The 12,576-nt window shown below is 38.7% G+C and overlaps 1 protein-coding gene across 13 annotated transcripts in view; it reads left to right on the top strand.

Annotated features, from left to right (window-relative positions):
- The window catches only part of DNM3 (dynamin 3), a 510,735-nt gene that overhangs the window by 208,923 nt on the left and 289,236 nt on the right, over positions 1 to 12,576 (top strand). For 8 of the 13 annotated variants that reach the window (XM_044757590.2, XM_070498083.1, XM_070498081.1 and 5 more), the window contains exons 13-14: positions 582 to 633; positions 1,458 to 1,487. In XM_044757590.2, the coding sequence (XP_044613525.2) occupies positions 582 to 633; positions 1,458 to 1,487 (82 nt within the window). The remainder of the gene's footprint in view (positions 1 to 581; positions 634 to 1,457; positions 1,488 to 12,576) is intronic. The other 5 variants (XM_044757592.2, XM_070498077.1, XM_070498080.1 and 2 more) reach the window with 1 other exon arrangement.

Genomic DNA, 12,576 nt, shown 5'->3' with positions numbered 1-12,576 from the left:
GGAGTTGTCAGAATATAGTGGAATTCAAAGCAATGAGATTGGATCATATCCCAGAGTTTGGGATCTGGAGTCAGACTAGTTGGTACCACCACTTATTAGCTGAGTAACTTTGGAAAAGCCACTTGGCTTCTTGGGGACTCACTCTCTTCATCTGTAAAATGAGAAGAAGAATAGTAACTACCTCACAGGCTTAAAATTAAAATTAAAATCACTAATATCTGCAAAGCACTTAGAGCATGGCATATTCTCAATACATGTTAACTGTTAATTTTCAGTACAACTCTTCTGTAGTATACTTGTGGAATGTCACGAATACTTCATTGACGCCTATTGTTATTAATGCAGCAATGCAGCTTTTCTTCCTGTCGTATTACATTTTTGCTTTGTGATTGTTAATTGGTACTAGAAGTTCCACTGGGTTGGTTTTGCTTCCAGAATTAAACTGACCTGGATTTTTTGTGATTAGCTCTGCCTCAGTTGTTGATATAATTTTAAAGCCTGCAAATATTTTAGAATCTGTTACTTGTTCAGAAAAAAATCTTATGAGTTTCTTCAGTGCTGCTCTCCTTTGCTTTTCTCAGTGCTCAGCAGAGGAGCAGTCAGGTTCACAAGAAAAACACAATTGGAAATCAGGTAGGAATTGTTCAAAGAATCAAATCAGTGCATGCATGCCCCAAAGAATTTGAACTAAATCGCTTGATTGACTATTTTTTTAATGCAAATTAATCATGTGCAAATTTTGCTGGAAATGCAGCTTTTTGTTTTGTTTTTGCTTTTAAAGTTTTTGGTGTGAATTGCACTTTTTTCTTTTTTTTTGCTATTTTATGCAGTTAACCCTATTGATTTATTTTAAATAACTTTTCTGCTCTTTGCTCTGCTTTTCAAATTTGACTTCTTGTGTCCTACTTTGCTTGCTTACATTACCCCTAAATTTGACTAGACATTGAATCTGTGAGTTGGTTCAAGGTTAAAATCTGGTGCGTAGCTGCATGCGCTTTCTGGTGCTGCTGACTAGTTCACACATTTGCACAGCTTGGTAACAGTGAAGGGACAGCTCATAAAGAAGGCAGTTGGTGGATTTAATCTCTGCCACACCAAATTCCTGTTGGTTAATGAAGATGTTAGTTCCTAAGAAGATCTGATCTTTGGAGTTTTGTGTTTTGGGCTGACCAGCTGTCTCTGACTAATAGCGCTCTGCAGAGATTGCATTAACTCCGACAGTTTGCTGTTTCTTTTATGTTTTATGTGATAATGAATATTTGCATTGTTATTTCTTTTCAAGTCAAAACAATGAAGATTTTATAGTTTTTTTTTAATTCAGAGGTACAATTATTGAACAAATTGAGACCTCTGCTCTAGAATTTTTTCCATTGTTTTGAAAGGGGAAGAGGTAATAACAGACTTTATTTGAAAAACTTTTTTTCTGAACTAAAGCATATAATTCTTTGCTATTTCAGGGAACCAATCTTCCGCCTTCAAGGCAAATTGTACGAGCTAAGTTCTGTAAGCTTTACTGTTGCTTTTTCATTTAGCTTCCCAAGGGCACAGTTTGTCTTTAACTGATTAACTCAACTAGCGCTTGCTACTAATTTTTTTAAACTTAGGTTGTCTTGTCCGTAACACCCTATCATTGAAATAAAAATCCTCTTGAGAGGGTTCACCCCTTCACTGCTAATAACTTGCTGTGATTGAAAGGTATGAACTAGTAAACTCTAAAATGCTGTAATAGTAAACCCTTAACACTCTGGTGCTTTGATATTTCTCTAATTTTAATGGGCCTTAAAAAAATTAAAATCATTAATGACCTTCACTCTGTCCTTTGATGCTATGTTGTTATAAGGTGTAAGCCTTTCTCTTCCCCTTGTATGATAATATGTGCAATGAATGTAGATGACGCTTCTATAAGGTGGGTGAACGTTAAACATCTGATTTCGATGCATTTGTTGATAAGCCTTCCCAATTCCAAAAATTCACATTTATTTTTTAAAAAAGATTAAAGAGCAAAGTTACATCAACTGACATTTTATGTGGCTTTAGAGTTGACTCTTTTAAAATCAGATGCTGTATCTTTTCATTTTGTGGAAGTGTAAAGATGCTGTTAAATTTACTAGTATAGGAATTTTTTGAAAAAACAATTACACTTTCATTTCTACCATGGATGAAGCAGCTTTAAAGTCTTTCTTCCAACTATGCACAAGTTGAGAATGAGATTAAGGCATGGGTCAATTGTTTGCCTCATGACATTTTGGAAGAAACAAACTTTGGAGCTAGACGTCCCTGGGTTCAAATTCAGCTCTGTCACTTAGTAACCATGTGGGCTTGGACAAATTAAACCCCATTTGCTCAATTGTGTGATGAGAAGAATAGAAAATATCTCTGCAGGGTGATTGTGAGAATCAGAAATACTATCCCTATGAGTTTGGCAGCTGGGTACTGGATATGTGCCCTGTGAAGAGTAGAAATCTTGTTCTCAGCAGGTAGGTGCTGTTTCTTGAAACTTTAAGGAGAAAAAAATATAAAGTATAAGAAAATTATAAAAGTTATAAAATGAGATCAATGAAACACTTGGGAAAATTAGAAGCTGTGGCAAATTATTCCGAAGATTTCAATGCCCAGGTTAAGGCTGGGTAAGGGGTAAAGAATTTATCGCTAAAACTTCACTCCTGCTCAGAAGCATCTCTAGTTCATAGAAGTATTAACTTATTGGAAAAGCAATCATTAGTGGCATAAATGCATACTTTAAATCAGATCTGAAAGGAACAGTTTTCGATTATATTACTTCCAAATGCTAAAATCATACTAATTGTGTTTCTATGACTTTATTTTTGCTGAGTACTTCAAAGCCCACATGGGAAGTTTTATAATTCAAGATAATAGAATTGGGTGAATGTTATAATAGAATACAGATCCCCCATCCAAAATCCTTGGGGCCAGATGTGCCTTGAAGGTCAGAACTTTTTTTATTTTAGAGAACAATACATTGCATATATCATATATTACCCAATATTGCCGTGCGGTCAGAGGCAGCACCCTGTAATTAAACACATTCTCTTTCTACAGTGAAACAAATGAATAGTCACATCAGGATGATTAACTGAGAGATATATTTTCACATCAGGTCAGGCTTTGCTGCCAAATTTGTTTGTTTGTTTCTAAAACCTTTCATTTTGGAAGTAAGGTGTTATGAACCTGGATATTTTATTTTCAAGAATCAAATCCAATAATTAAATACAATATAATGTATTTTAAAGAATCCGTTATTGTTTTTTCCTGCTTAGCAGAAATGAACCATAATGACTTGAAACTATTTTCTTTATGAATCTGAATATCTGAGGTTGGCTTTGTATGAAAACAGTTTTTGTCTATGAGGAAGCTCAAAGCCAGGGAGCCTTGGAGCCCAGCCTGCTAACTGATGCTGGCTGTTATGGTTGGTGGGGTTGAAATACCCTGTGCTATCTCAGCAAGTGGTTCATTTATTCTGATATCCTCTTAGAGCTCCTGGTTGTAAGAGATTGCTGTGCAGAATCTGTCCTGAAATGTTTTAGAAGGATTTAAGGAAAGCTAAACTCCTCTTTAAAGTCTAAATCCCATTATTTTTGTCTGCCTGAAAATTTGTCTGCTTAGAAGTTCCATAAGTTGATGTCAACAGATGTGTGAAAAAATGTAACTACACAATTAGCCTCAAGTTGCCCTGTGCAAAAGTTTAAACTTAAACTTAAATTTTATTCATCCCTTCACTCATCAAAAGTGTATTCAAAACCTAGGAGTGCCCAAAACTGTGGTAGATGTTTAGAACAGAATGATGAATAAATAATGGGTCCTGCTTTCAGGGAGCTCACCACCCAGTGGGAGTGAATGGTAAGTAAGCAAATTGGAGTCTGCCTCCTTTTTCAAGGCTGGCTCCTTCTGATCCTTCAGATCTAAAGTCACCTTCTCTCCCCAGTGTCTTGCCATTATCCATCATCTTGTTATATCTTATTTTTTATCTTCCTTCACTAGGACCTAAGCTCCATTCAGGCTATTTTTTGCGATGCTGTAAGCAGTGGAGTATCATTGTAAGGTTTTAAGCACAGTGACCATAACATTTTAGAAAGATCATTCTGCCTATAGTGTGAAGAAAGATTTTGAAGGGAGGATAAGATTAGAAAAAGGAGACTAGTTAGGAGGTTGTTGCCAACAAGAGATTATAGTGATCTGGGCTAGGCCATCTGAGCTGGATTTGAGGAGAATTTAGGAGATACTAAATAGGAGGGATCTAAAGGTTTTGTGATGAACAGGATGTTGGCGAGAGGGCTGGGGATCATCAGCAGTGCTGTCCACATATCTGATTTAGGCACAGATGAGATGGGGGTGCTCTTCATGGAAAAAGAAATATATGAGAATCTCAGGTTTGGCTTCTGAGTCAGAAAGGGTAGATATGTTGGGTATGAGTCACTGTGGAAGACTGGAGTAAAAAAGTCCAGTGGGATTGGATAAAAGTGTCTAGCGTTCAGGAGAGACAGAGAACTATTTATTCCAAAAGTAGTAGGGAGCCACTGAAGGATTTCCAATAGGGAAGAGATATCTTCTGATTTGTATGTTGGAAATCTCTAGGTTTCAGCCACATGGGATGATTTGCAGGAGTAAAACTAGTGATATGGGAATTGGTGAAGATGTTTTTGAAGTAATTAAGGTAAGAAAATGCAAATGTCGATAGTAGGAGAAGGGACAGATTCATGACATATTTAGAGAGTGGAAAGAGCTATAAATATTTGTGAAGTTGGGGGGCTAAGTCATTCTCCTAGGCTGTGGCTTAAGGGGATCCACTGACAAAGGAAGTGCAGATGGAGGAGGAGCAGATTTCAAGGGAGATGAGAGAAGAAAGTGGTGATTTTTGTTTCAAGTACATTTTTATGTGCCTATTGGAGACATCAGTAGGTTTTGAGGTTTAAGATTTGTCTAGACTGGAGATATAAGTTTTATAGCTGTCAGTGTATACATGGTAGTTGAAGCCATGGGAGTAAATGAGATTGCCTCCAAAGGATTAGAGCATAGAAGGAAATATGGGACTTAAAGGATGAAGGGGCATAATGAGGGACTAAAAAGGAGTCTAAGAAATGATAAGAGAGGTAGGAAAACTTGGAGAGTAGTAGAATGAGAGCCAAAGGAAGAGAATATTTCAGTGAGGGAAAGGTCAAATAGCATTAGATGTTTCTGAGAGCTCGAGAAACATTGGAGAAATTGTCAAATAGGTGGACTGGTAGAAGGTCCTGTGCAGTGTTGGTGACAACCTGAGGTAGTACCAGTCCTCTTGGTCTTGTGAATTGCTCTTCTACCTACAGCTGGAAGGTAACATAAAGCTGAGAAAGCAGAGAAAGCAGTGGAATTGATATTCTGAGTTGGGGTTTTTCCAGGGAGGCAATGTCAAGAGAGCTTGTGAGTTAAAGTTTTGAAGAGAGAGAGGTTGAAATAAAGGCTTGTATAATGTAGTATGAATGGTTTTCATTGATGTGTTAGTCAGGACAAGTTAATCAAGTAACAAACAACCCCAGAATTTCAGTAGCTTAACATAATAATTTAAGTCACCCTGCTGTAACAATCCAATGAAGGTCATCCAGATGTGGGGGCATCTCTGCTTCACATGGTCAGTCATGGACTTTGGAATCCTCTTTGTTTTTCCAGCAGATGGGAAAGAGAAAGAAGCCTGAGGGAGGGAGGTTTTTAAGGACCAGCCTGGAAGTGGCACACATCTTTTCCATTTCCATTCCATTGACCAGAACTCATCATCTGACCTCACCTAACTGCAAGGGAAACTGGAAAACATAATCTGACTTGTGCCCAGGAAAAAGAAGAGACAAAAGACGATGTTGACTGGAAATTGAAAGGAAATGGGCAAGCCAGGGCATTGAGGGTTTTACTGAAATAGAGAAAATAACCAGGATTGAGGGAAAAAGGGGGTAGGGTTAGAGATTGAAGTCAGTGGTGGGATGCTGTATCTCAAGGTTTAAGAGGCAAGAGAACACCACCTGAGAGTCAGAGATGTTATTGGACTAAGAAGGAGCAGACACTGGAGGAGGGGAATGTAAACGATAGCTACAGATATTTGAGGAACATTATTTGTCTTCAGAAGGTGTGGGTAGCCGAAAAGAAATGAGTATGAAATTTGCTGGATTTGAATATGTTAAGGGCCAGAAGGACTGATGTGGCATTTTCATAACTGATAATCCATTCCTCTAGTTATGAGAATCTAGAGCAGGATGGCAAGGCTGACATGCTCCTTGGCCCAGACTGCGTTCAAGTGCAGTTGTACAACTAGGAAGACTTTTTTTCCTTCGTCAGGGAGCAGAGCAGGTCCTTGCAGGAGGCTAGGTATCAGTGCACCTCCTAGTCTCGGGCGTGTTGTCTGTTTTGTTTCCCACCAGCGTGTCTTCTGTTGCTCTAACTTTAGACTGGAGGGTGAAATTTGGCTTTCTTAAACTCACAAGTCTCCGGATAACTTGATTCTCACCCTTCTTGAATTGTAGGCTGCAAGCAGAAAACACTTTTCTTATCAAAACAGGGTTTCTTCCCTCCCTACTTTCTGAAATCTGGTTTTAGTAGACACTAGTCTCTTTTCCTTAGGACCCCCTCCAGATCTCAAAAAAATCATCAACACACCCCTGTCCTGAAATTTTCCTATCAAGTTCCCCAGTTCTTCAATTTGTACAAGTGCATGGTCTGAAACCAATGACTTCCTGTGCCAATATCTATATCAAGATTCTTTTGGATGTAAATTTCAGAAAAACTCAACTTAAATGACCTTGGAAAGAAGTGAATTAATTAGTTTACATGATTGAACATTTCCGAGAGAGAGTTAAATACTATTTAATCCATGGCTCAAACAGTGTTTTGATGAACTGTTTTGATGAGCCATGACGAACTGGATGAACTCTTACTATTTTTTGGTTCTAATTCTTTGCTGTTGGCTCCATTCTTGGGCCCTAAAGGATTGTAATATGATACCCATCAGCCTCCAGGGTATTTCCTTCTTAGTTTGAGTCTAGCAGAAATAAATGAGTCTCCCAGAATGTTCAGAAAACTCCTGAGGTTCACTCTGATTGGACAGACTTGGATCGTGTGCTCACTCCTGAACCAATCACTGCGGCCAGAGAATGAGTTATACTGATTGGCTTAGGCCAGATCACATGGACTGGAAGTGGGGATGGGCTGCTCTCCACCTGAAAGTCAGAGCTATTGTTGGAAGAAGAGAGAATAGACACCGGAGGAGGTGCATCAGAGGTGATGGCTGCAGGCTCTTGTTGAACATTGTTTGCCTTCAGAACAATTTGCTTTGGATAATAGGATTCTTATGTTGTCTTCTTAAAGTAATGTAAGGTGGTTAATACCTCATTATTAAAACCCTGTGGTTATGGTTCATTTATTGATTAAATTTAATGATTTTTTGCATTTCATCCTTTGACTTTCTCCTACCTTCCCCTTCCTCTTTCTTTATTTTTTAAAAATAATTCTTGGACTGTGCTAAGTTGTCAGGTAATACAGTGCAATGGTCCTTCAGAGCTGGAACTGGGAAGCCACTGGGGGACCAGGAGCAAATTATGTAACCTTCCACTTTCTCAAGTTTCTAATCTGTAATAAACTGATGATAATGTAACTGCCTCACAAAGTTTTTGTATTAAATGAGATGATACAATTTAGCCACCTGGAAGAGGGCCTGGCTGACAGTAAGTGCTATATAAATTGCTTGCTATTATTATTGTTGTTGTTGTTATATATTTGTATTATTTCTGTTAATCTTCAAGAAAGATTATTGCTTTTATTTTCTAATTGAGCCTTCTCCCCGCCTCGGAAGTAGGAAGACGGCTACAAAGCAACAATGAAATCTGTGTAATTGCTGTTCCAATTTGCCTTGCAAAGCCTGGCAGATAGACAGTGCTCAACAAGTACTCTTGAGTGAATATCCATAAATAAAAAGTGAAGTGTTTTTATTAATTATATTTTCTCAATGACTTGTTTCGACAAACGTAGAGGTAAATATGTAACAAAATTTTAGATTCAAAGGACATATTTTTCAGTTGAGTTAAAAACACTTGTTAAAAAGTCATATATACAAGGGAAGATAGCTATCTTATTTTAAAAAATGATGTTGGCGAATTTATCTTGGGATTATTCATTTAGAGGACATTCATCTTTATTCAGAACATGATGTAATGACCCCATTTATCCAGTCATGGTTCATGGATTAATTTTTGAGGACAGCTTTCTGAGCAGAGAAGAAGAAAAATGTACCCTCTCCAATATTCTAATAAGTTCCTTCAGATTCTAAGTTGAAGGCCTGTCAAAGGTCCTTGCAGCTTAACATGTATTTTTAAATAGATGTTATATATTTTTAGAGCCATTCAGCAGTTCTTTACCAAATTCTTTTAATTAAAAGTGCTTTAAAAAACATTACTTGTAGGAAGAATTGAATAAATTTTTGCTCCATCTCTCTGTTGGTCTTCAAGGTAGCCAATTCTAATGAAAACTCTATCAATACTATACCTGTTAGTGTTTTTTTTTTTTTTAAAGAAATAACTGAATAATGAAAAATTCTCCAAGATTTGTAGCAAGGTATAATATTTACCTTTAGGAATGTACAATGCTTATATGTATTCATTATATATTACATAGATGTCCCTTATCAGCAAAGAAATGTAAATGTAATTTTTATTAGATGTATTGGGTTGATTTGGGGGAACATATTTCTGAAGTTATGCAATTCAAGTTAATGGGATTATAATTCCTCATGCCAATACATGCATATTTCATGACTGCTCCAGCACGTGCCTTATGTGTAAAATGAGATCTATTGTTCGTAGCTACGTTTCTTCCCTGTTAGGATAATAGCACATTGCTTGTTGCCACTTAGGCTGACATTTACTCTGTAACTTTATAAACTCATTCTGAGACTGAGTGTGTCAACTTCCTATGGCTGCTATAATAAAGCTTCACAAACTGGGTTGATTCAAACAGCAGACGTTTATTCTCTTGCAGTTCTGGAGGCTGCACATCTGAAATCAAGGTGTCTTTAGGGTCATACTCCCTTTAAGGTTCTAGGGAAGAATCTTTCCTTGCCTCTTCCTGGCTTCTGGTGGCTCCTGGCGTTCCTTGGCTTGTGGAGGCCTGACTAATCTCTGCCTCCGTCCTCCCACGGCTTCTTCCCTCTGTGTGCCACTGTGTCTGCTCCTCTTTTTTTTTTTTGTTGAGGTCACATCGGTTTATAACATTATATAAATTTCAGGTATACATCATCATATTTTGACTTCTCTATAGACTGCATCTTGTTCACCACCAAAAGTTTAGTTGCCATCTGTCGCCATACAAATCTGCCCCTTACCCTTTTCTCCCTGCCCCTACTCTCCTCTTCTTAGAAGGACACCAGTCATTGGATTTAGAGCCCACTCTCTAGTTGCACCTCATCTTAACTAATTACATCTGCAAAGATCCCATTTCCAAATAAAGTCACATTCTGAGGTTTCAGGTGGACGTGAATTTTGGGAGACACTACTCAACTCTCTACCCTTTGGCTACTTGCAAATTTTCTTTTTCTTTTTCTTCTTCTTTTTTTTTTTTGCTGAGGAAGATTCTCCCTGAGCTAACATGTATTGCTATTCTTCCTCTTTTTTGCTGAGAAAGATATGATGCGGGCTAAGAGCTGTTGCCAATCTTCCTCCCTTTTTTTGCATGTGAGCTGCCGTGAAGCGTGGTCACTGACAGATGAGTGGTGTCGGTCTGTGCCCAGGAACTGAACCTGGGCCACCAAACAAAGCATGCAAAACTTAACCACTTGGCCACAGGGGCTGGCCCTTTTGTCTTCTTTTTTTTAATGAGGAAGATTGCCCCTGAGCTAACATTTGTGACAGTCTGCCTGTATTTTGTATGTGGGATGCCACCTCAGCATGGCCTGATGAACAGTGTGTGGGTCCCTGCCCAGGATCCGAACCCACAAACCCTGGGCCGCCGAAGTGGAGTGTGGGAACTTAACCGCTATGCCTCCAGGCCGGCCCCTGACCTTTTTTCTTCTTTTTTTAATGGCTTATTACAATAAGACTTTACCTAGGATTTAGCTATACAATGTGCTGATGTACTTTAATTGTTTCTTAAACTAAGAATTTGTAAATTGGACCATTGGAGCTTTAAAAGGTATTTTCTTTATTATTCTATTTTGAGAAAATACTAATACCTTCTGTTAGTGAGATAAAGCAGTATTATTCTGTCCTTGTGCACAGTGCCATTAAAATATTTTGATTAGTTTGTTTTTTTTTTTTTTTTTGAGGATTACTTCCTGAGATTTTATCTATTTTCTTTAGAATTTTGGAGCTTACAAATAATTTATCATGAGAAGAAAATGAAATATTTAACCCTTTTTAATGGCAATACACAAACTCCCTTTTTCCTCGTTCATTTTCTGCCTTGTCTAGTCTCCTTTCCAATCTCAGTCCACCCCTCAAGAGCGGGCGGGCAGGGGAGGGAAGAGGAGGACAGAGAGAAAGAGCCGGCAGACAGAGACAGGCCTGAGAAGCTCCACAAACATGGTGTGGCTCTGTAAATCCATTTTGAGATTTGGGAATTTACATTTTGAAAGCCTACCGAGTAGAAAAGTTGTATTTACTAAAAAAGATGTAAAGGAATGAATGGCTGTCCACTCCCACCGATGCTGTAGGAACATAACGGTTAACATTGATTAGTTAGTGTTTCAGGTATGGTTTTAGGTACTTTACACTTAGTAAATTAACTCCTCCCAACAGCCCTATGAGGTAGGTACCCTTATTATCTCAGTTTTACAGACAGGGAAACTGAAGCATGGAGAGGCCAAGTCATGTCACCAGTCATACACGTTGTAAACGATGGCACCAGGATTTGAATTCAGGCAATTTGATTCTGGACCTCGTTCTCTTAATTACGGTGTTTAACCACCTCCTCTAATACTTGTAAATTGCATCAAGAATCTCATTTAGGGGCCAGCCCGGTGGTGCAGCGGTTAAGTGCGCACGTTCCGCTTCTCAGCGGCCCAGGGTTCGCCAGTTCGGATCCCGGGTGCGGACATGGCACCGCTTGGCAAAAGCCATGCTGTGGTAGGCGTCCCACATATCAAGCAGAGGAAGACGGGCACGGATGTTAGCTCAGGGCCAGTCTTCCTCAGCAAAAAATAGGAAGATTGGCAGTAGTTAGCTCAGGGCTAATCTTCCTCAAAAAAAAAAAAAAAGAATCTCGTTTAATAGTCTCAATTATGGCAAGTTACATCATTTAAATCCATTCACTGTTATTTTTACTTCTTACTTAAATGTTTTCTTAATCTAAAGCTGATTGATCCTGAATAGAATGAATTTAGGTTTGTATGAGTTAATCTGAGAGTCAGTTTGGACTGCTATAACAGAATACCATAGCCTGGGGGACGTAAACAGCAAATATTTATTCCTCGTGGTTCCGGAGGCTGGAGTTGGAGCCCAGGGTCTCAGCGTGGTCATCTCTTGGTGAGGCCCTCTTCCTGGTTATGTCCTCACGTGGCCTTCCTTGGTGTAGAGGAGAGAGAGAGATCCTGCCTCCTCTTTTTATAAGGGTATTAACCCCATCAAGGCGGCTCCACCCTCATGACCTCATCTAAGCCTAATTACGTCCCAAAGGCCCGGACCTCCTAATACTGTCCCATTGGGGTTAGGGTTTCACCATAAATTTGGGGGAACACAAACATTCAGTCCGTGGCACTGATTAACAATGAAAAACTATCAGAGCTGTTAGAATGTATTTCCTTTTTATCCCTTAATTCTAAGAAAATGTCTCCAGGGGGCCAATGGATAGCTTATAAAATACAACAATCTTTATTTTAATAAAATAGACAGAAACTGGAGTCTGTGAAAGCCACAATTAGTGAAATGTATGGCCTGATAATTTGTTCTGAATCTTTTAAATCTAGACTTCTATGTGGAATAGCACTTAATGCATGCCTCTTATGATTTTTTTTCCAGAAAACGCAAAGATGTGCTCACAGTATTTTTACAGCCAAGATACATCTTAATTGAGGATTTAGGGCTTAACATCAGTGAGGAGAAAAATCCTATCTGCTCAAAATTACCTTGAAGAATCCCTTGGATGGGCAGAATCTAGCCCTGCGCTTGAGCTGTGGTCTCCTCCTGGGGTAGCAGAGGACTGGTCTTGTCCCCAGGGAAAGGGCACCTGGGCAGACAAGGGTTTCTCCTCCTGCCTCTCCCCCACTGTCCCACAGCTGCCCTTCCTCCCTGTCTGCTTCCCTCCTTCCCTTCTGTCTCTTTTGTCCTCTTTGCCTATCTTTCGTTTTTACGAAGTGTGGTATGTTGTTTTTTTTTACCATCTGTTACCATAAAAATTTATTACAATATTATTGACTGTATTCCCTATGCTGTACATTACATCCCCGTGACTGACTTATTTTATAACTGAAAGTTTGTCCCTCTGAATTCTCTCCACCTGGTTCTTCCGCCCGTCCTAACCCCTCCTTTCCCTACTAACCAGTTTATTTCCTGTATCTATGAGTCTCTTTCTTTTATTTTTGTAACTTGCTATTTTACTAAATTATTTTATTAT

Source organism: Equus asinus, chromosome 25 (genome assembly GCF_041296235.1).
Source record: "Equus asinus isolate D_3611 breed Donkey chromosome 25, EquAss-T2T_v2, whole genome shotgun sequence".
NCBI classification, from domain to species: domain Eukaryota; kingdom Metazoa; phylum Chordata; class Mammalia; order Perissodactyla; family Equidae; genus Equus; species Equus asinus.
The sequence above is the reverse complement of the archived record's forward strand: the minus strand, read 5'-3'. Positions and strand labels throughout refer to the sequence as shown.